Genomic DNA, 22,610 nt, shown 5'->3' on the forward strand with positions numbered 1-22,610 from the left:
TGGAGTCAGGGGGGGCGCCAGGAAGGCACTGGCTCCCCGTCCTCTCTCAGGGCCTTGAGGCAGCCTGGCCACCTACCTCTTCTTTCTCTTGTTTGGCCTCCTTGCGTTCAGCTGCGATGTTTTTCTTGCGATGGTAATTAAATTGTGTGTCCTCTTCAGCTTTTACCATTTCCTTCTTTCGCTTGTCATACTCCTGGGCCAGCTCTCCAGAGCGACTGATCTCTTCAAATAGCGCTGTCCTCTCTTTAGGGTTCTTCATGGCAATGGATTCCACAGCACCCTAGTAAAGGTCAAAACACTCTCCCCACTTAGACCCTAGCCAGCCAGTTCCTCCGACCTACTCCCACCACTCAACCTTTCAGAAGAATGGTCACTGAGCCTCCTCCCCACACTGGGTGCCGCATTTCACACTGGGCTCTGAGGACACATTCCTGGCCTTTTGAGGTGCATGGGAAGCAGAAGCAAAGCCAACACCATGTATTAAATGCAGCAAAGAAGCAGCACAGAAAAGGACTAAATGAAGCCTGGGGGTAGGACTGTCTACAGGGAAAGGTTTCCCAAAGGTGACATCTAAGCTGAGTTTGGAAGATGTGGAAGAACTAACCAAGAAAGTGGGAGAGACGAGGTTGTTCCGTGTAGAGAAAAATTAACGTGCAAAGGCCTACAGTCCAAAGAAAGCAGGTGAATTTGGGGAACTGCAAATGGTTTCATTAGTCTGGAGTGCAGGGGTGGAGGGAAGAGCATTGGCAGATGAGGCCAGTGAGGTAGGCAGGAACCAAAGGATGGTGTTTCCTGAATGGCAGGAGTTTGGATTTCATGCTAAGGCAGTGGTTCTCAAACTTTAGCGGGTACAATCCTAACCTGGAGGGCTTGGTAAAACACACACTGCTGGGCTCTACCCCCATAGTCTCCGAGTCTGTAGGTCTAGGATGAAGCCTGAAAATGTGCATTTCTAATATGTCCAGTGATGCTGATCTGAAGACTACAAGGGCAAGACTGGAGTGAGGAAGCTGCTCTATTAGTTCAGGGCAGAGAGGAAGCCAGAGATGAAGCAGGCCCAAGGGTTGGCAAAAAGCAGAGAGCCAATAATTGTTAAAAAAGCCCACCTGGAAGACGAGGAAGTTACGAGCTTTGATGAGAATGCCCAACTTCTCTAATTCCTCACTGTACTCGTGTAGCTGGACCACTTTGTTGTTGATCTTGTACTCAGAGGAACCCCCTACAAGACAAGTTGGCCAAGGGTCAGATTTTCCTCTCCAGCCAACTAGTCTAGCCACGTCCAGGACCCAAGGAGAGGCCCTGGTCAGCCTAACTCACCAACAATAACACGGGCAAAGGTGCGGTCCTCAGCACCCTCCTCAGAGTAGACCATGCTGACAAAGGCCCGGTTGGCAGCTGGCTTGCCCACAGGAGCTCCATGGATCAGATCCCTCAGGGTCTTTACTCGCAGGTTGCTGGTTTTTTCGCCCAATACAAAACTGATGGCATCCATGAGATTTGACTTACCTAAGGGCGGAGGGGACAACAAAGAGGAGGGGAAGTCAGGAAGAAGGGGAGAAGAAAAGGAATTAAGGAGATATTGAGAGGAACAGGAATATTCCCTAAGCACTCACTTCTCAGACTCAGGAGGAGAAAATATTGCTCATAAAGACAGCCCAACCAAAGCTCTGGGTCAAAAGCTTAGAAAAACGGTCCCTCTGCAGTTGCTGCTTATAGCAGCCAAAACCTAGAACCCTATCTAAGGAAAAGGTATATTTACAGAATAGATTGTTCTACAACCTTTAAATGTGTTTTGTTTTTTGTTTTTTACTGACTTTAGAGAGAGGAAGGGAGAGGAAGAGAGGATAAAACAATGTGAAAGAGAAACATCGATTGACTGCCTCCTGCATGCCCCCTACTGGGGATTGAGCCTGCAACCCGGGTATGTGCCCTGACCGGGAATCGAACCCACAACCCTTTGGTGCATGGGATGACACCTCAACCAATGCTCCAACCAATTGAGCCACACCGGCCAGGGCTATTCTACAACCTTTAATAACATGGGGAAATGCCCACAATAGGAAAAACAAGCAAGATACAAAACTCAATATATGCCCTAGCCAGTTTGGCTCGGTGGCAAGAGCATCAGCCTACGGACTGAAAGTCGCGAGTTCAATTCCCAGTCAGAGCACATACCCAGGTTGTGGGCTTGATCTTGGTCAGGGCAAGATGTTTCCCTCTCTCTCCCCTTCCTCTTTCTCTAAAATCAATAAAAACATATCCTTGAGTGAGGATTTTTAATAATAATAAAATAAAAATAAAAGTGGTTGCGATAGCAAATTTTTGTGTGTGTATTTTGCCACAATTTTTTTAAAGGCATTATTCTATTGTGATACAATATGAAGGACACAGCATCTAGGAAGTTATTTTCCCAAAAATATTTAACCTGCATTTAAACAAGTCTTTAGACCTCCCTTCAGGGTGACAGGAAATACAGCAGTTAGAGGAACATGGTAAATGACACCATGAGGAAACCTTAAGACAAACAGAATGTGGAACATTCTACAAGACAACTGGCCTGGGATTTTCAGAGTCAATGTCAAAAAGAAAGGTTAGGAGAACCATTCCAGAACACTAGAGATAACTGAGACATAAGCAAAGGCAGTACATGAACTCTGATTGGATTTTGTCCCCCCCCCCGAAAACCCCCAAAAGACATTTTTGGGAGCAATTAGGGAAGCCTGAATATGAACTGGGTGATTGATGACATGAGGAAATTAACTTTCTTAGGTGTGATAATGGTATATTGGTAACACAGGAGAATGGTTTTAGGAGATGAATGCTGAATCCCTTAGAGGTGAATGTCATTAAGTCTACAATTTACTTGCAAATGATTAAGCAAAACATACATGTATGTCTGAAAATTTTCATAATAAAAACTTGGGGAGAGGGAAAGGCACAAGAAAAAAACCACATGAAAATGCAAACAGTTTAACAGTAGTCGCTTCTGGAAAGGAAAGTAGGTAACAGGTCAGGGAAGAAATGGAATTTTCTTTTTATTGTATATCCCCTGGGATTTTTTTGAATTTTATACCATGTGCATTTATTAGCTATTCAAGTAAATATGATTAACATTACGAGTGGTTATCTCTTCAGTAGAGAAGTCACAGTTTTTATTTTCTTCAGTTTAGACTCAGAAAAAAATATTTTAAAAAAATTTAGACTGGGGTTAGGGGGTAGGGAACAGTGGCTCTGATTTCTAACACCTATTTACGATCCAGCTATAAAAACGATCCAGCTATAAAAACGGTAGCCCGGGTCCTTCCAAGGAGGCAGTTTGAGACAGCGATTAAGAGCTTGGGTTCTAGGCAGGTGTGGCTCAGTAGGCTGGGCATTATCCCATGCACCAGGAGGTCACTGATTCCACATGCCAGAGTTAAGGCTTGATCCCCAGTAGGGAGTGTGCAGGAGGCAGCCAATTGATGTTACATTCTCACATGGATGTTTTTCTCTCCCTCTCCCTTTCTCTCTCTAAAAAATCAATAAACTGTTTTTTTAATGTTTTTGGGGGTGAGTGTGGGGTGGAGGGGGTCAATGGGGGGAAAGGGGAGACATTTGTAATACTTTCAACAACAGAGGAAGGTGGGGGGTGGGAAGAGATTAACCAAAGAATTTATATGCATATATGCATAACCCATGGACACAATAGAGTGGTGAAGGCCTGGGGGGGGTGGGGGGGCAGGGGCAGGCTAAAAGGGGTCAATGGGGGGAAATGGGGGGCATCTGTAATAAAGATAATTTTTTACAAAGACAGCAAAGAATCATATTTGGTTCAACATTCAACAATTAAGTTGTTAACAAGTTTTTAAATCTATATAGAGCTTCAAAAAAAATAAAGATTAAAAAAAAAAAAAGCTTGGGTTCTAGTCCAATAGATTAGGTTGTATTTAGTTTCACTATTTCTTAGCTGACCTCACCTGGAAAATGTGAGAAACCATGACTCGTGGGTAAAACATCTAAAACAATCCTTGGCATATAGTCCTCCATTGGAGTGGCAGGAGCACAGGCTTGGACAAGCATAGGTTCTAGCCCTGGCTCTGGGAATCAGTGTGCAAGTGATTGCAACTCTTAGTGCCTCAGCCTCTTCATATACAAAACATAGATAATGGGATCTCCCTCTTAGGGTCATTGTGAGAATTTCAATGTAAAAGGGCCCAATAAATAAAGTACTCAACACACAGTAGGTGCTCAATAAATGGCAGTCCCATTCTAACAGGCCTGACTCAGCAAGGTCTCCCTCATCACAGCAGGACTAGCACACCATGCAGACCAGGAGTCAGCCTATCAGACACTCATTTGTAACCTTAGGGCTTCTCCCATGCTCTCCCCAGCCTTAAGGACATCTCACAAAGGCCGGCTTACTCACAATCATTCAATATTATAAACATTTTTATTACATGCATTATGAGCTGAACAGTGACAAAACGTTTTAAGAAATGTCTTCTTTGAGACACTCTTAGACCAGTAACAAAGATACAAAAACATACTATGAATACAAGATAGGAGAAAAACGTTAATGTGTAGCAAGTGCCTACTGTGTGCCAGAGGAGAAGAGCAATTCACTGAGGGGAATTGAGGAATGCCTCATGGAGGTGGGCATTGAAGAATGAGGGTAAGAGGGGAGGTCAGGCCCAGGACCTTTTCAGAACAGCCGGGTATACAAATCTACCGACCCATGCTGAGGGGACCAAATGACAAGAGGTGCTTCTTGCCTCCTTTCCAAATTCTAAGACACTGGAGCGGAACCCCAAGCATTAGCCCTCTAAGCCAGTCAGTGGTTCTCAAGAGGTTGGTAGGGGGAGTGATTTTGCAACCCCCAGGGGGCATTTAGCAATGTCCGGAGACATTCTTTGTTGTCCCGTCTGGGGGTGCGGGGGTGCTACTGTCATCCAGAGGGTAGAAGCCAAGGATACCACTAAACAGCCTGAAATGCACAGGGCCAACCCCACAGCAAAGAATCACCTCGCTGGAAATGTCAACAGTGCAGCTGTTGAGAAACCCTGCTCTCCACTGAGAGCCAAACAGGCAAGACTCCAAGGGAGGTCCACAGTTAGAGCTACTTCAATAAAGGCAGCCACCTCAGACTAGTGAATGATTTAGCTAGAGCAACTCCAGGCTGGAGTAGCACAGCAGGATTCCAAACAAACTCTTGAGAGGGTAGATGGGTGAAACACACCATGTATCATTTAGAGATGGGAAGTTAAGATATGAAATAGTGGCCTGACCTGACCACCCTTTCTTTTTTCCCCGTTTTATTAAAATATAACTGACATAACATGTTACTCGTTTCAGGTGTACAATAAAATTATTCCATATTTGTACATATTGCAAAATGACCACCACAGTAAGTTTAGCTGACATCCATCACCTCGCATGATTACAATTTTTTTGTTGTGATGAGAACGTTTGAGATCTACTCTCTTAGCAACTTTTAAATATACAATACAGTATTGTTAACTACTGACGCCACCCAGCCACCCAAGTCGCTCGATAACATCTACCGGTCTGGTCTCATTTCCGGCACAGCGCTTATCGCAGCTGCAAAAGATCCTATTTTCTCTTTCTTGATTACGTAACTTTCCTGGGAACATGGCTTATTCTATTCTGCGCTATTTCCGCAGCATCCTGATAACTCCTTATAAAACAGTAAGCACTCGGTTAATTTGGTGAGCTTGAATAAGTTCTGACTTTTTAGCGGTTTCAGTGCTAGCACAGGGGCGAGAACGAGGCATATCCACCTCTGAGCTGGGGAGGGCGGCCGGGGATGGAGGATGGAGACCCCAAGCACTCTGGAGACGCCAGCGCTGGGTCTCAAATTCAAAATTGCCCGCCTCCGAAAGAGAGCACACAAAAAAAGGGGGGCGAAATCGGAGCGTACCAATGTGAGGCGGGACGGGTTAAATGTACCGCTTGGGACCGGAGACCACGGGAGGGGTACCAGCAGTCCCACACCTTCCAGAGGGTTCACACAAGGAGGGGATCCAGCTGCCAGCGGACTTGGACCACTTTTGGCGGGAGGGGGGCAGAGGAAAGGGGAACATACCGGGCGGAGCGTACCACTCGGGCTGGAGTGGGGGGCGCGTAAAGAGCGGGCAACTGACACCTAGGGAAGAGGTTCAAGTCAGAGTCCCCCAGCCCGGACAGCGGCTTTAGGCCGTACCCCCGAAGGAGGGGCGAGGAACCTGTTACAGTTCGCAACATTTCAGGTGGCATGGGCTGGGTTGTACTATGATATTGGAGAGGGGTCCAGGGCGGGATGTGCGCAGGGCCGCAGCAGGGTAATCTCACCAGAGCCATTGGGTCCGATGATGGCGGTAAACCTCTGAAATGGTCCGATAATCTGTCGCCCCTTGTACGACTTAAAGTTCTCAATCTCAATCAGTTTCAGGAAACCCATGACGGCGGCGGCGCCGGCGGCGGTACGAATGGCCGCGCCGTACGCCAGGAACTGGAGTAGCCTGCGCGGGAAACACCGCGGTGCAAGCCGGGCGGAGAGCAAACCTCGCGAGCGTGAGTCCAGGCCAAACGGGATTTCCGGCTTCCGGCGCTGGCCGGAACCGGGGAGGAGGGCTTTCCGGCTGGCGTGAAAGTTTTGTTGACCCGTTGCCAGGGTGCGAGCTTACGACAAGCGTTTAGGGCCCGCCCCCTTCCTTGTTGCTCGGCAACAGAGTCGCCGCAAACAAACCAAATCGCAGCGGAGAAAGCAGACGCGAGGGATCGGAAGTCAAACTTGCTGAGACGAGTCAGAAATCACAGTAGGGTTATGCCCTCCGGGGCAGGAGGAAGGTGGGAGATCGGCTGTGGCTGCCGCCTGCCCGGTTACAAAGCTCAAACAAGAACAGGGTCGGGAAGGACTGTACGGGAAGGAGGGGCCAGCGGGAGGATTCGGTGCTCTATGAACTCAGCCCTTGCTGTGGGCGGAGGCGGAGGGGGATGAAGTTCGAGGTTGGACGAGGTGTGGAGGGAAATGGGGTGTAAAGGGGGATAAGGGTACTCAAGCGACAGGGATACGGGCTGTCCAGAGGTTCTACCCTATCCCATCTCCCTCCACCCCCCCCCCCCCCGCCCCCTGGGTTCTTCCAAGCAGAGTTCGCAGACTGACGCTGTAGCCCAAGAGCAGACGTGGATCTGAGCCACTTGTTGGCACCTGAAGCAGGACCCCAAGTAGGAGCTTCAAAGTTGGGAGTCCTTGCTGAGAAAGGTATTTTGTATGAACCCTTTATCCTTCTCTTCTCCCCACTTCCTATCTTCCTCTTCATGACTCATCGCTATCCTATGCCCTCCTCTCCATCCCCTTCTGCCCCATCCTTTGCTTCCCCCTTCTTTCGCTGCCCCCCAACTCTACCCTCTCTATCCTTTCCCCCTCTCTATTCCCCATCTTTTATATCCCTCTCTTCCATCCCTTCATCTTCCTATCACCTTAAACCTACTCATTACTAAGGCCATGGCCTTAGCAGTCCAAGAAGCTTAAAATATCTATGGAATCTTCCCTTCAGTGACTCATTCCATATGTCACCACAATGTAAGTATTGTGGTGACATATGGAATGAGTAGGCTGGGGTTAGTCCTGAGACTGAGAAGAGTCTTAGTCTTAGGACAGGTGCAAGAAAGTGAGAAAGTTTGGTTGATAGAATCTAGAAGAGGAGCCATAAATGAAGTTCAACTTGGAGAAACAGTCATCATCAGGCTGAGGGAATAAAATGATCAAAGGACAGCAATCTGACAGGAAATGGAGCTTGGGGGCAAATCAAATTGAATCCCTACCTCTCATACCATATACAAAATATAATTCCAAATAGGTTAAAAACTTAAATGAAAAAGGCAAAACTTTAGAAATTTTAGAGGAATATATGGGAGAATATCTTTATGACCTCAGGGGATTTCTTAAATAATAAAAACTTTAAATAATAATAATAAAATGAAAAGACCAGCCACAAAATAGAGATGTTTGCCACATATAAATTAACAAATGATTGTTGTATAGAATACATAAGGAACTCATAAAATTAATAAGAAAAGAGCAAACAACCTGATTATTTAAAAAATGAGCCCTGACTGGTTTGGCTCAGTCCATAGAGTGTCAGCCTGCAGACTGAAGGGTTCCAGGTTCGATTCTGGTCAAGGGCATGTACCTTGGTTGCAGGCACATCCCCAGTGGGAGGTGTGCAGGAGGCAGTTGATCAATGTTTATCTCTCATCAATGTTTCTAACTCTCTATCCCTCTCCCTTCCTCTCTGTAAAAATTCAATAAAATATATATTTTTAAAAAATGAACAAAAGAGGACATATGTAATACTTTCAACAATAATTATTTAAAAATAAAGTTTAAAAAAATAAAAAAAAACGAACAAAAGCTATGAATGGGCACTTCAGAGAAGAGTAAACAAAAATGACCAAAATACACATGAAAAGATGTACAACCTCATTAGCAATAAGGACAATTCCAATCAAAATCAATTATAATTTTATAAGCACAAATGGGCAAAAATTATAAAGCCTGCAATACCAAGTGTTGGTGAAGATGTGGAGTGCCTACGTTTTTATACACTGTAGTTTTTAAAATTATTTCAGAAAGGAAGGGAGAGAGAGAAAGAGAGAGAGAGAAGGAAAGAAACAACAACGATGAGAGAGAATCATTGATCAGTTGCCTTCTGCACACCCCACACTGGGATAGAGCCCAAAACCTGGGTATGTGCCCTGACTGGGAATGGAACCATGACCTCCTGGTTCATAGGTTGACGCTCAACCACTGAGCCACACCGACCAGGCTACACTGTAGTTTTTATACACTGTTGGTACAATCTCCTCGGAAAACAAGTTAGCATTATCTTGAAAGTTAAATATACTTTAAGTGCTGGGATCCAGCACTTCCACTTCTAGGTATATGCTACAGAAACTTTCCCACTTGTATATATAAGTCTCTTGTAATCTACAGATTCCTCCGCCTCTTTTTCTCTTGCAACTAAAAATAAATAAACTGGGTTATTTGGGCCATGGAGTCCTTGTCTTTATTGAAACCACTGCAATCAGGCTTTCATCCCCACAACTCTACCAAAAATGTTCTTGTCATGGTCATCAGCAATCCTCATATTATTAAGTACACACAGTTCTCAGTTCTCCTCTTAACCCCCATTATCCGTCATTCATTCTCTCCTCCCAAAAGCACTTTCTTCACTTGGCTTCTCTGACACCACACTCCTGGGTTTTCTTCCACCTCACTGGCCATTCCTCCTTAGCCTACAGTGCTGGCTCCTCTTCTCCCTGTCTCCTCTCGGACATTCTTATCCATCTACACTCACTACTCCCTTAGAGGTCTATTGCCTTATAGCTGTAGATTCCCTTATATCAGTCAGGATAAGCTAAATTATGCTGAGGTTACAAACAACCCCAAAATCTCAAAAGCTTATAAAGACCAACATTTATTGAGTATTGACCTATGAACCAGGAGGTCACGGTTCAATTGCCAGTCAGGGCATATGCCCGGGTTGTGGGCTCGATCCCCAATAGGGGGAGCATGCAGGAGGCAGCCGATCAATGATTCTCATCATTGATATTTCTATTTCTCTCTCCCTCTCCCTTGCTCTCTGAAATCAATAAAAAATATTTTAAAAAAAACAAAAAAATTATTTCTCACTCCTGCTTCTTGGGTTGGCTGCATCTCTGGTCTATGTCACCACTCCAGGACCCAGGCTGAAGGAGCAGCCCTTACCAGTCGCATAGCAGAGAGTGAAGAGAAAAAGTGGCTATCACCTAATGGCTCTTAGTTCTGCTTGGCAATGACATATGTCAATTCTCTCACTGGAAAGGGCAAAGCAAATCATATGGCTAAACTTGAGGGCAATGAGTTAAAGATGTATAATCCTTCTGTAGGCCCAAATTCTTGAAGTTATTCTTTTTTAAAATATGTTTTTATTGGTTTTAGAGAGAGAGAGGAAGGGAGATGGGGAGAGAGACATTAATAAGCTGCCTACTTCATGCCCCCTACTAGGGACCGAACCCAAAACCCAGGCATGTGCCCTGACCAGGAATCGAACCAGCGACCTCTTGGTGCATAGTACGATGCTCAGTCCACTGAGCAACACCAGCCAGGCTTGAAGTTATTCTTGACACTGCTCTCACACCTCACATCCAATCCATCAGAAAGTCTTATCAGTTCTGCCTTCAGAATAAATCCAGAATGTGACCACTTCTCACCACCTCTGCTATTCCCAACCTGGTGTGAGTCACCATCATCTCTTGCCTAGACGACTGCTATAGCCTCCTGTCTGGTCTTCTGGCTTGTAGCCTTGCCTCCCCTAATCCCAGTCTATTATTAACACAGCAACCAGAGTTTTCCTTTAAAAATCAAAAGCAAAACATATCACTTCCACTGCTCAAATCTCTCCAATGGCTCCCTGTTTCAGAGTAAAAGCCACAGCCTTCCAATGGTCTGCAAAGTCCTGCATGCTCTAGCCCCTGCATTATCTCTCTAATGACATTTCCTACCTACCTTTCCTTTGCTCACACAGTTGCCTCCTGCTGTTGCCTTGAATGTGTGTCCATCTTTTTTTAAGTATATTTTTTTTATTGATTTCAGAGAGGAAAGGGAGAGGGAGAGAGAGATGGAAACATCCATGATGAGAGAGAATCATTGATCAGCTGCCTCTTGCACTGTCCCCCCTCCTCCCCCCACACACAGTGTGGATACAGCCCAAAAATTGGGGGCTGGGGGAGAGAGGGAGAGAAACATCATATAACTTGACCAGGATTTGAACTGTAGCCTCCTGGTTCATAGATAGATGCTCAACCACTGAGCCACACCGGTTGGGCAAATGTGTGTCCATCTTAAGGCCTTCACACTTGCTCTTCCCTCTGCCTGAAGTGTTCTCTTCCTAGATAGCTGCATAGATGACTCCTTCAACTTCTTCAAGTATTCAATCAAATATTACCTTCTTAGTTATGTGTCCCCTGATGTCCATATTTAAAATTGAAACACCCCCTTCTATTTCCTTGGCACTTTCATTGCCCCTTATCGTGCTCTATATTTTTTCCCCATAGCACTTATCATCATCTTACAAACTGTTTAATGTACTCTTTGTTGTATTGTGTGTCTGGCCCCACTAGAAAATAACCTCCACAAGGACTCGGCTTTTTATCACTTATGCTCCTTGATGTCTCCCAATGCTTAGAAGAGTGACAGTGAGGCACTTCACAAGTATTTGTTAAATGATAGAATGAACATGAGTGAAAAAAAGCAAGATGTAAAATAATACATTCTTCATGATATTCTATAAAGTCCCAAGATGAGAAAATGTTTTAAAATGTTGTTTGGGGAATGGTACACACAGTGTATGAATGCATATTAGTAAGGGAGTGGTAACATTTGGGACAATGGTTATATCTCAGGGTAAAGATAAGGGAGAAGAGATACAGATACTTAATATTGATCATGTTCTATTTCCTAAGTTGGAGAGTTGGTTCATGGGTCTCTATTTTATCATGCTTCCTAACTTACATACAGGTTATATATGTTCTCCTGTGTGTATCTAATATTTCACAGTTACAAAATGGTTGTGTTTTTTTAAATCCTCACCCGAGGATTTTTTTTTTTCCTCATTGATTTTAAGAGAGAGGGAAAGACAGAGAGGAACACTGATGTGAGAGAAACACATCGATTGGTTGCCTCCTGTGCCTCCTGCATGAGCCCTGACCAGAGTCCAGGCTGGGTAGGAGCCTGCAACCTAGGTACATGCTCTTAGCTGGAATTGAACCCGGGACCCTTTGGTCTGCAGGCCGACGCTCTATCCACGGAGCCAAATTGGCCAGGGCTGGTTGTGTGCTTTTTAATCCTCATCCGAGGATATTTTTTCCATTGATTTTGAAAGAGAGTGGAAGAGAGATAGATAGAGATAGGGATAGAGATAGAGATAGAGATAGAGATAGAGATAGAGATAGAGACATCAATGTGAGAGAAACATCAATGTGAAACTCACCAATTGATTACCTCCTGCATGCACCCCTATAGGAGCAAGGAGCGAATCTGCAACCCAGGTATGCGCCCTTGACTGGGAATCCAACCAGCAACCATTAGGTCCGAGGGCCAGTGCTCCAACCACTGAATAGGCCAGGGCACAATGTTTTTTTTAGATGGGAACTAGCTGTAGGAAAGGTATTCCAAACAAAACTGTGGATAAAGACCCTGCGGTGGGAACAGCTGTGTTGTTAGAGGACTCACTCACTTTTGCACCTGGGGCGCTGTAAGCAGGGGTGCTGCTGGCATGAGATGAGCTGGAGGGGTGTGCAGGAAGCGGATCTTGGAAGCTCACGTCTAGGAGTTTGGATCTGATTCTGAGTGCAGTGAGAAGGCAAGTGGAGTGTTTTAAGCAGGTGAGAAACACGGTAAAATTTTTAAAAATGTAAGGTATGAATATTTCAAGCTTTAGATTCCAATCTACTTCAAAAACCCCAAATCTGATTTCTTGCCTCAGATTAGCTGAGCTCTCTGTGTTAGGATGATTTCCTAATGGCCGAAGGGCTCTGTGCCCTTAGAAACACATTTTGTCAGTCTTAGCGCAGACTGCCTGAGGGACATGATAAGAGTTATGTTTGCGCAATGTTTTGAGCTGTGGCTTTGGCTGGCTACGTGCCCAAAATGGGCTGCCCTAAGTATGAAGGGACACAGGCAATTTTAAGCCCTGTAGCTTTTCATTTGACTGCAGAATAATAAAAATAAAAGGGTAATGGTGGTGCCATTTGCTGAAATGAGGAAAACAATAAAGCATAAAGTGAAAGGGAGAGTGTTGTAAGTTTGAGACTTAGAAAGGGGAGCAGGTCATGGAGACACTCTTCTAAATCCAGCAGGTGGGGGTAGACTGGCACCAGATTGTGAGGCCTGAATTCAGGTGGCCACAGCAGAGATGGGGGATACGAATATGAAATATAACAGGAAGTAAAATCAGTAGGAATCACTAACCAACCTGTGAGATACTATGGGGAGAAAGGAATGGGGGTGGGGTCTAGCACTGATGGGGCATCCTACCTCACCCTTTCTCCAGATGTTTCCTTACAGCCTGCCACTAGATCCCAAGGAGGTGGCAGCCATTGAGGCTAGACGAAATCGCGAGATGGAGCGACAGAAACGATTCCTTGATGTGCGCACCCGAACCATGGGGGTGAGTGGGCAGTGGGACTTTCTTGGGACCCAGAGCCACCTCACTTTTGCCCCTGGAGAGGAACATAGCAGTGCCTGTTACCCCCTCCCTGAATTTTAAAAAATATGTTTTTTGGGGTTTTGTTTTGTTTTGAATATATTTTCATTGATTTCAGAGAGAAAGGGAGAGGTAGAGAAAGATAGAAACATCAATGATGAGAGAGAATCATGGATCTGCTGCCTCCTGCATGCCCTGTACTGGGGATCGAGCCTGAAACCCGGGCATGTGCCTGACCGGGAATGGAACCATGACCTCCTGGTTCATGGGTCAACACTCAACCACTGAGCACACTGGTCGGGGCCCCTCCCTCATTTGAGCAGGCCCTGGGGATGGAAAGGAAGGAGAGGGAGAGAAAGCACCCACTTGTAGGCACAGGAAGGGCCTGGGAAGGTGGTTGGGGTTGCAGGGGAAGAGACTTGGGGAAGAAGAGCTGTGACAGCTGACTCTTCTCCAGTCAGCTCTGGGCCAACAGGCCTGGTTGTTGAAAGACAACTATCATGGAACCAAAAGAAGTCCAAAGGATATTGGTACTGCATATGCCTAAACTCTATCTAGAAGGCTACATAAGAGAATGTTAGCCAGGCTGAAGGGCAGAGATGGGAGGGACACATTCTTCACTAAACTGTATTCCCCTTTGCACAGTTTTGAAACAGTTTAAATGAATGAATTACAATCAAAATAAAGAGAAAACATTGGTAGTTTAAGAAAAAATAGATTAGGGGGTGGGTGAAGGGAGGATGCCACATGTATTGTGGAAAAGACCCCACACCTTCACTCAAGGCCAGGTCTGCTGTGTACTACGTGTGTAGTTTTGGATGAGTCCCAGGTCTTTGAGCTCTAAGCTCCTCCTCGTAGGCTAAAGGAAATGTTGAGGTATTAACTTAGGGTGGCAGCCCTGTCAACCAGAGCAGAGTGCCTGACCCAAGTAAGTGGTTGGCTGAGGCTTGAGTGGTGTGACTAAGATCCTGTTGGCCAGCACTTCCTAGGGCCTGCTTTGTGCCAAGCAGTGGGTTGCACAGGAGCGACACAAAGCTGAGGCCTAATCTCGGCCCTTAATGGACTCACAGTCTGGGGGAGGAAATCACCAAGAGAGGCCAACTTCAATATAATGCGGACAGTGGGTCTGAGATCCTGTGGGTCAGGAAAGTGAAGCCTGTGCTGAAGGGATGAATAGGTTTCCATAAAGAACAGATGAAAAGTGTTCTAAGTGGCCAGAGCAAAAGCTGTCTATACAAAACGGACTAAGATGTGCAGGAAACTGTAAGCGTGGAGCTCCTGAGGTTGGGACAGAGGAGAGGGTACCGAGATGAGGTTGGAGAATGAGCAGGAGCTAGATTATCGAGGGGCTTCTGAACCATGCTGAGATGGTGGAACACTATTTTTTTGAAATATGTTTTTGATTTCAGAGAGGAAGGGAGAGGGAGAGAGAGACAGAAACATCAATGATGAGAGAGAATTACTGATCAGCTGCCTCCGGCACGCCGCCTTCTGGGGATTGAGCCTACAACCCAGGCATGCGCCCTGACCAGGGATTGAACCGTGACCTCCTGGTTCATAGGACAATGTTCAACCACTGAGCCATGCTGGCTGGGCTATAGGTGCAACACTATTATCCAGTAGGAATTAGGAATCTATAGGAGGATTTTTAAACAGGATTACTGAGCAGAGTAAGGACTGCTGCTGGGCCTCTGCCACAATTTAGCTAATTTCTTTGGGATCAGGTGGATGTTGGAACCCTGAACAGCCAGGTAGAAGAGCGGAAGCTTCGGGAGATCAGAGAGCGGTGCAAGGAAGAAGCTTACGGTAAAAGCCCAAGGCCAGAGGCCTGCCAAGGAGGAGAATGAATGGGACTGAGTGGACTAAGTAAGGCAGTTCTGCCTCCAAGTGGGGCCTTGAGGCCTGGGGATGATGGAACAAACCGGGTGGGCCTTGGGGGCAGGGGCCATGCTGAGTGGGCTCTGTCCCTCCCGTGGGGCTTCCTCCATGTCCCTGCCCACCACCCCCAGGTACCGCTCAGGTCCACTATGATATGGTAGCACAGATGCTAGAAAAGGAAGATGCAGAACGGACACGTCGCCTGGCCAAAAAAGTCCAAGAGTTTCGCGAGCAGAAACAACAGCTCAAGAATAAGTGTGAATTTAACCTTTGGGGTCCAGATCAACTCTGGAAGGGGTTTCAAGCCCTTCACGCTAACAATGATGCGCACTATAGCCCATCCAGCCTACAGTACTTCTCTGGGGAGGACCCAGAGAGGGCCGCGACCATAAGAATGCAGCAGGAGCAGTTGAGGCACAACCTGGATAAGCAGATACAGGAGCAACAGCAAGCCAGGGCTGATGAAAGGCGTACCAGTAAGTAGCTGGGCCCTCCAGGCTGAGACCTGAGGCCTGGTAGGAAAAAGTCCCAAGTCGGGGACAGCACCCAGGAGACCAGAACTGGAGGTGGCGGGGAGGGGGTAGGGCATGGGGGCGGAGAGAAGGTCCAATTACCCCTAGGGCTGCTGCTGAAAGATTGATCAGACCTCAAGCTCCCCGACTTTCTTCAGTAACTGACAGTATAGCCATTGGTCCCCATCAGCCTAGCATTTCTTTTTTTTTTAAATATATATTTGTAAATAAATATATATTTGTAGTGATTTCAGAAAGGAAGGGAGAGGGAGAGAGAGAGAAATATCAATGATGAGAGAGAATCATTGATTGGCTGTCTCCTGCACACACCACACTGGGAATCAAGCCCGCAACCCTCATGTGCCCTGACTGGGAATCGAACATGACTTCCTGGTTCATAGGTCAATGCTCAACCACTGAGCCACGCCAGCTGGACAATCCTAGCATTTCATTACCTGGAGGCAGCACAGTAAAGAGAAGACAGACCTAATAGCTCTGCCAATTACTAGCTGGTTTGGGCAAATGAATTTTCCTCTCTGTGCTTCAGCTTCCTTGTCTTTAAAATGGGAATGAATCCATGGCACAGAGCTCACGTGAGGATGAAATGAGATTCTGTGTGTGCAGCACAATCTGCAGCACTGGGTCTGTGAATGGTCTGGTTTAGGATTCACACACAGTTTAGTATCAGTGCAGTCCAGGGTTGAGAGTTCGGAGGAAGAGAGAACACCAAACTAAGGCATTGTGACTTTATTGTGTAGGCAGTAGGTCATCACTTAAGGGTTTTAAGTCAGTGCTCAATGACCAGTAGCTACCATTACTATGACGTTATCTGTGGCCACGTCGTCCTCTTCCATTCGAGTAAGCCTTTCCAGGGCAAGGACCATCTCTTATTTACTCATACTGCTCACCTTTCAGTTACCCCTATTATACAGCATTCTGTTCTGTTGTACCACTTGCAGATGTAACTAACTCTGAAAGTATTTGTGGATGTCAGTCTTCTCCCCAAAATGTTGGCTCACTAAAGATGATCCATATGTCTCATTTGCACACCTGTATGCCAGTTGCCTAGTACAGGGCCTACCACTGTGTAGGGAGCTCAATAAATCGTTGCTGAATGATCAGTTGAAGACCAAAGTAAACAAGACAGGCACCCTCCAGAAGCCCACAGAACTATGCCTTCAAGAAAATCAGTTTAGCCCTGGCCGGTGTGCTCCGTGGTTAGAGTGTCGGCCCACGCACCAAAGGGTCACAGGTTCAATTCCCAGTCAAGGATGCGTGTACCTGGGCTGTGGGTTTGCTCCCCGCTCTGGTTACCTTCTAGTGAGGAGAGAGACGGGCAATAGGCAAAAATAATTTTAAATGTAGAATATATTGGATGGTGACAAATCCTAGGGAGAAAAATCAGGGAAGGGAAATAAACGTTGGAGGTAGGCAGGTTGTCATTCTAGGTAGGAGAGAGAGGGAAGACCTCATTGAAGCAGTAACATTTGAGCAAAGACTGAGGGAAGCAAGAAAGCTGAGCCAAGAGTAACATCTTTTGCAAAACCACGAGGCAGGAGTGTCTGGCATGCTCTAGAAACTGTAAGACCAGTGTGGTAGGTTTAAGTGTTAATACCTTTGCTCAGGTTATGCCAGTGGCCTGAAATGCCCTTTGCTTCTTGGCTAATATGCAACCTGTATTTCAAGGATCACCTCCTCTTGAGAGCCGTCCTCTCACCCACTGTCTAAAGTTCCCATAAACCCAGTCAGTGTGACTCAGTGGTTGAGGGTCAACCCATGAACCAAGAGGTCATGGTTTGATTCCCAATCAGGGCACATGCCCGGGCTTCGGGCTCGATCCCCAATAGGGGGTGTGTAGGAGGTGGCTGATTGATGGTGTTTCTCTCTCATCGATGTTTCGATCTCTCTGTCCCTTTCCCTTCCTCTCTCTCTAAAAATCAATTTGGTGTCCTTAGAACCCAACACATGGCTCTTAGACTGAGGCTCAGAGAGATGGAGTGATCTCCCCAAGATCACACAGCTCAGAAGCAACAGAAGAGCTGGCACTGGGATCCAGGTCCACTGGAGGCACCTTTCAGTTGGGCACTTGAGAAATCCTTGTTACTGCCGCTTTGGCTATCCTTAGCCTGACAGAGTAGCTCACTCTACATGCCTCCAATTAGGATATTACCCCCACTCCGAAACATGCACACACACACACACACACACACACACACACACACACACACCAATTATGCTTGTTGAACAAATGGCTGAATGAGCAAACCCAGAATGAAGCAGGCCAGTACAGGGCCCTGATCAAATTTCTCTGTATAGATGAGCTCCGTGAGAAGCTGCGCATAGCTGTGGAAGCTCGGGCCGTCCAGCTGGCCAAGCTGGAGGAGTCTTGCCGCATAGCCATGAAGTATGCCATGGCCAATACCCACAAAGCCCAGGTATGGCCTGAGCCATCCAGTGCCCTGAGCCGTCCCTATCCCCCTGAACAAAGTCCTGGGGAGTCTTAGCCACAGCTTCTCCTCACAATTATTCTCAAATCAACACCATCCCTCTCATCTACCTGAGGACTTCCCCCTTTATCCTAGGGGACTCTTAGGGCAGAAGATGCCATTCCCCACCTTGACTCAGGCTGACTTGAGAACAGAACACTGTCCTGCCTTCCCCAGCTGCTCAGCCTAAAGGTTTCCAGAGGGCAGGGAAGTTCTCTGTCCATTCCACCCCTTCCCCACCTTAGGTCATTCAAGGGCCATGCAATACCTCTGTTCCTTCTGCCCTTGAGATGGAGAATAGGGCCATGTCTCCCCTTCCCCTGTGACTGAAAGTTCCCTGAGGTTGGGTACCCAAATTCTCCCATTTGGGGATCCCACCAGGCAGCTGAGGTGGCTGAGCGACGGCTGCAAGAATATCGGCGTGAACAGGAGGCCAATTTGAAAGACATCCATGCCCAGATCAAGGGTGACCTAGTGAATGAGACACCCCAGATCACCCCACAACCTGTGATGGCCACCCCTGCCTCCCGGATCCTGCCCTATGGCGGGAAGGGGAAGGGCGTGATTCCAGAGAGTCAAACCAGCATCAAGAAAGCCCAGGCGGCGCAATGGCGTGAAAAGGAGGTGCAGCGCCGGGCCGAACAAGCACGGGATGCCGAATGGGAAAGACAGGCCGCATGCCTGGCCCAAGCATCCATGGAGCTAGAAGAACAGGAGAAGCAACTATGTGCTGAATTCCGAAGGGGGCTGGGCTCCTTCAACCAGCAGCTGGCTTATGACCACAAAGCCCAGTAAGTTTTCGGGGGCGGCAGCAGGGATGACTGCCAAGGGGTAGGGAGGAATGGTGAAGGCCAGAAAGACAGGGAAAAGGGAAAGCCCATTGGTTGAGGCCTCTGCAATTCTTTCACAGGCAGAATTACCTGAATTCAGTGATTTACACCGGTCAAGCTGCGGTCCCATATAACCTCCAGTTCAACACCAGTGGCCGCTGAGTTCAAGATGGTCATTTCTTCCTTCCCCCTCCCCCATGAAGCCCATAGAAGTTAGCAGTTTGAGGAAAATGCTGCAGATCCCCTTCCATTTCCCAGAGGAAGATAGCAGAGCCAGTACCCCTACCTGTGAGCGTAGGTAATAAAGTTGTTGACTAAAATCAAGGCCACGTGTTAGAATAGGACCCAAAGGTGTGAGGCACTGCTTTTCCCATGTCACCCCTGGGATCTGTGCATCTGTCAGTCTTCACCCATTCACCTTTTCCCCCATGTCAGTTCCCCCAGCACACAGCACTGCCCACTTCCTGTAAGAAATAGACTTTATTAGGCACAGAAGGTGATTAGTGGGCAGAGTTACAAAATGGCTACCAGGCTTCCTCCCAAGCTGGAGTATAGTATGCCAGGGGAAGGATGGGTGGAAGAGAGTGTGTTTCGTCTGCCCCCTCCCTTCAAGGCTGCATGCGGATGGCCCCATCCAGCCGGATGACCTCTCCATTGATGAATGGGTTCTCGATGATGGACTGTACCAGATGAGCATACTCAGCAGGGTGGCCCAGTCGGCTGGGGAAGGGCACCTGGCTGGCCAGGAAGTTGCGCACTTTCTCTGGGAGGCTGGTCAGCAGTGGGGTGCCAAACAGACCTAGACAAGACAGAGTCAGAGGCCCGCCCTTGCTTTCATGTTTACCCTGTCTCCCCCGCCCCCACCCAGCCCTACTTGTAGTGCTTCCCTATGCCCAGGGATGGAGGGCTGCTGCTGCTGCTTTGCTTCCCCTCTCAATTGCCCATGGATCCCACCCAATCCCAGGTGTGGCAGGGAGGGGATGGGTTTACCTGGAGCAATGGTTATCACCCGGATGCCCATGGGAGCCAAATCCCGAGCAATGGGCAGTGTCATGCCCACTATGCCCCCCTTGGAAGCAGAGTATGCAGCTTGTCCAACCTGGAGAAAGAGTGAAGGTCATAGGTGGGAGGGCCCCCAACAGGTCACTGAGGAGGCACAAGCCTTGCCCCTGCTCACACACCTGGCCCTCATAGGCAGCCACGCTGGCGGTGTTGATGATGATCCCACGTTGGCCTTCCTGGTCTGGTTCATTCTGGCCCATCTCACCAGCCACAAGGCGGATCACATTGAAGGTTCCTATGAGATTCACCTAGGGCAGTGGTCGGCAAACTCATTAGTCAGCAGAGCCAAATATCAACAGTACAACGATTGAAATTTCTTTTGAGAGCCAAAATTTTTAAACCTAAACTATATAGGTAGGTACATGGTTATTAACTTAATTAGGGTACTCCTAAGGCTTAGGAAGAGCCACACTCAAGGGGCCAAAGAGCCGCATGTGGCTCGCGAGCCGCAGTTTGCCGACCACTGACCTAGAGGACCAGTAGAGACATGGTTAGAACTTGAGGCAGAGGCAGGCTTTTGTCCCTTAAAAGCTTTGGGAGCACCCACAGCCCAACACATCTTATTCCTACCCCTAGACTCTAGGGCCTAGAGAATCTCCAAGGCCTCACATTGATAACTCGTTGGAAGTCCTCCAAGGTATGGGCCTGGTTCCTCTTTACGTTGTATGTCTTGAGGGCCACCGCAATGCCTGCACAATTGACTGCCACATCCACACGGCCAAACTTTTCTTTTGCTAAAGCCAGAGCTGCTTGCACGTCCTTCTCTGAGGTCACCTTCAGGAGGAGAAGTGGAGGAGGGACTCATCACCCAGCACACACACTCCCCACTAAACCTATGGGAGGGGCAGCAGAATTATATAAGCAAGGGAGAGGCCAAGAGAAAACTGGAGAAAGCTGAAAATGTCAGGTACTACAAAGCAGTGTTTCAAAACGTTTTTTAAATCTATGCCCTCTTTTGATAATTTCACATATGAGTGGAGATTCTCAATTGCTGTGAATCAGAGCACTGTTTTGAGAATTAGTGATATGAAGACAGACTAGCTTTCTTGTGCCCCAACCTGCTAAGATGATTGCATCAAGCTTTACTGTCTGTAGTTTTTTTTTCATGAAAAGTTTTTCAACTTTAAACATATAAAATTACAGGGCACTATGAGTTTTTCAAACTATACATATCCCCTCCAGGAGATCATGACATGTCCAATCCCTATCCCCACTGTTGTGAAGGGAAAAGGAGATGGGTTGCCTTGGCCAGTGTGGTTCAGTTGGTTGGGTGTGGTAGAGTGCAGCAAAAGGTTGACAGTTCGATTCCTGGTCAGGGCACATGCCTGGGTGGCCCACTCAATCCCAGGTAGGAGGCAGCTGATGGATGTTTCACTCTCACATGGATGTTTCTCTGTCTCTCTCCCTCTCCCTTCCTCTTTCTCTAAAAATCAATAAAACTGTTTTGTTTAGTTTTGTTTTTAAGAAAAGGAGACGGGCCCACCCCTCACACAGACAGCAGCCTATGGGAAGGAGGGACCCATGGGTTCCCTGGTTGGTGCCTTGGGGGGGGGTGAAGTGACCCCACTTACGTCGGTTGGGGCAAAGGCGCAGCTCTTCCCTAACTTCTTGGCCTGCTCCTCCCCATTCGAGCTGGGCATGTCCAGAAGCACAGCACTGGCCCCCTGTCCCACAAGTCGCTCCGCTGTGGCCAGTCCTAGGCCTGAGGCGCCTCCGGTTATTACGGCGACCAGGCCCTGTGAAGAGGTACCGTCAACGGTTACGCTGTGCAGACCCTTTCATCTGCCCGTTCTCCAGGTGTGCCCCTCTCCTTACTGACGACAACTCTACGCTTCTCATCCCGAGAGAGTCCACCCAGGCACCCCACATACACGTGCTGCGGAGAGTTGACCTTCACCTCCCGAGCCCCACCGCCGCAATACCGGGCCTAGAATCGCGTGACCATTTTCCCGGCACCGATCTCTTCCCTCTACTTCCACGGCCGCCAAAGTCCCAGCAGGTTCAGCGGGGCAAGCCGCAGGGGCGAGGACCCGGATACCTTCACGCTCCGACACGCCGCAGCCATCTTTCCCACGCCTCTCCCCCAACCGGCTGCCGGCGCTCCTCCAATGGCGAAGTGGGCGGGGCCGGAAAGTGGGCGGGGCCGGCTGCCGGCGCTCCTCCAATGGCGAAGTGGGCGGGGCCGGCTGCCGGCGCTCCTCCAACGGACAACTGGGCGGGGCCGACGGAGCAGGCGGAGCCGGCTGCCCGCGCTCCTCCAATGGCGGAGGGGGCGGGGCCGGCGGAGGGGGCGGGGCGTCCGGGAGTGTGCTGACTGCTCTGGTCTCTTGGTCTCTTGCCGAGAGGGTTAGGACATGGCAAAGTGCCTTCAAAGAGTTGTGTCACCTGGGGAAAGAACCCAAGAGCAGCAGCACAATGCCACACCCTCCGCCCAAGTCTCTAGCTGGCCCAGGGCCACACAGCCAGCTCCGCGGGAGGCGGGGAGCAGCAGGAGATTGCGAGTCCCTTACTTCTCAGAAAAATCCTTCATTCAAGTATGAACGTTGCTGAGAGACTCTTACATGCTCGGCTTTAAGCGGGGATACCCAGAGGAATAATAAAGAGTTCATGCCTTCC

The 22,610-nt window shown here is 48.0% G+C and overlaps 3 protein-coding genes across 5 annotated transcripts in view; 1 reads left to right on the forward strand and 2 right to left on the reverse strand.

Moving 5' to 3' along the window:
- Nucleotides 1-6,505, reverse strand: part of SMC1A (structural maintenance of chromosomes 1A) — a 32,129-nt gene extending 25,624 nt beyond the window's left edge. The window contains exons 1-4 of the mRNA XM_059679162.1: nt 6,328-6,505; nt 1,318-1,506; nt 1,107-1,219; nt 77-280 (exon numbers count right to left, since the gene is read on the reverse strand). Of these exons, the coding sequence (XP_059535145.1) occupies nt 77-280; nt 1,107-1,219; nt 1,318-1,506; nt 6,328-6,436 (615 nt within the window). The 5' untranslated portion in view covers nt 6,437-6,505. The remainder of the gene's footprint in view (nt 1-76; nt 281-1,106; nt 1,220-1,317; nt 1,507-6,327) is intronic.
- A 103-nt stretch (nt 6,506-6,608) lies between these two features.
- Nucleotides 6,609-19,383, forward strand: RIBC1 (RIB43A domain with coiled-coils 1). The gene is made up of 8 exons (XM_059679163.1): nt 6,609-6,825; nt 7,127-7,240; nt 13,074-13,190; nt 14,951-15,032; nt 15,236-15,580; nt 17,933-18,051; nt 18,484-18,893; nt 19,013-19,383. Exons 3-8 carry the CDS (start codon nt 13,074-13,076, stop codon nt 19,092-19,094), a joined length of 1,155 nt encoding a protein of 384 aa, XP_059535146.1. The 5' UTR covers nt 6,609-6,825; nt 7,127-7,240; the 3' UTR covers nt 19,095-19,383.
- A 10-nt stretch (nt 19,384-19,393) lies between these two features.
- On the reverse strand, nt 19,394-22,154 carry HSD17B10 (hydroxysteroid 17-beta dehydrogenase 10). 3 transcript variants are annotated; one of them, XM_059679166.1, is made up of 6 exons: nt 22,033-22,154; nt 21,566-21,730; nt 20,604-20,768; nt 20,114-20,242; nt 19,923-20,031; nt 19,394-19,731 (listed from the first exon to the last, which is right to left on the reverse strand). In XM_059679166.1, exons 1-6 carry the CDS (start codon nt 22,057-22,059, stop codon nt 19,541-19,543), a joined length of 786 nt encoding a protein of 261 aa, XP_059535149.1. In that variant the 5' UTR covers nt 22,060-22,154; the 3' UTR covers nt 19,394-19,540. The 3 variants fall into 3 exon arrangements, with proteins under 3 accessions (XP_059535149.1, XP_059535147.1, XP_059535148.1); XM_059679164.1 differs by lacking the exon at nt 22,033-22,154 and adding an exon at nt 21,810-21,948; XM_059679165.1 differs by lacking the exon at nt 22,033-22,154 and adding an exon at nt 21,813-21,848.
- Nucleotides 22,155-22,610: the final 456 nt, after the last annotated feature.

This window comes from Myotis daubentonii, chromosome X (genome assembly GCF_963259705.1).
Source record: "Myotis daubentonii chromosome X, mMyoDau2.1, whole genome shotgun sequence".
NCBI classification, from domain to species: domain Eukaryota; kingdom Metazoa; phylum Chordata; class Mammalia; order Chiroptera; family Vespertilionidae; genus Myotis; species Myotis daubentonii.

Coding starts and splice junctions, on each gene's coding strand:
- RIBC1 (XM_059679163.1), top strand. CDS start 13,074: ATGTTTCCTTACAGCCTGCCACTAGATCCCAAGGAGGTGGCAGCCATT. Junction 18,052..18,483: donor CCAATACCCACAAAGCCCAG/GTATGGCCTGAG, acceptor GGATCCCACCAG/GCAGCTGAGGTGGCTGAGCG. Junction 18,894..19,012: donor GCTTATGACCACAAAGCCCA/GTAAGTTTTCGG, acceptor ATTCTTTCACAG/GCAGAATTACCTGAATTCAG.
- HSD17B10 (XM_059679164.1), bottom strand. CDS start 21,863: ATGTGGGGTGCCTGGGTGGACTCTCTCGGGATGAGAAGCGTAGAGTTG. Junction 20,769..21,565: donor GCGCCTTTGCCCCAACCGAC/GTAAGTGGGGTC, acceptor CTCCTCCTGAAG/GTGACCTCAGAGAAGGACGT. Junction 20,243..20,603: donor ACTTCCAACGAGTTATCAAT/GTGAGGCCTTGG, acceptor CCACTGCCCTAG/GTGAATCTCATAGGAACCTT.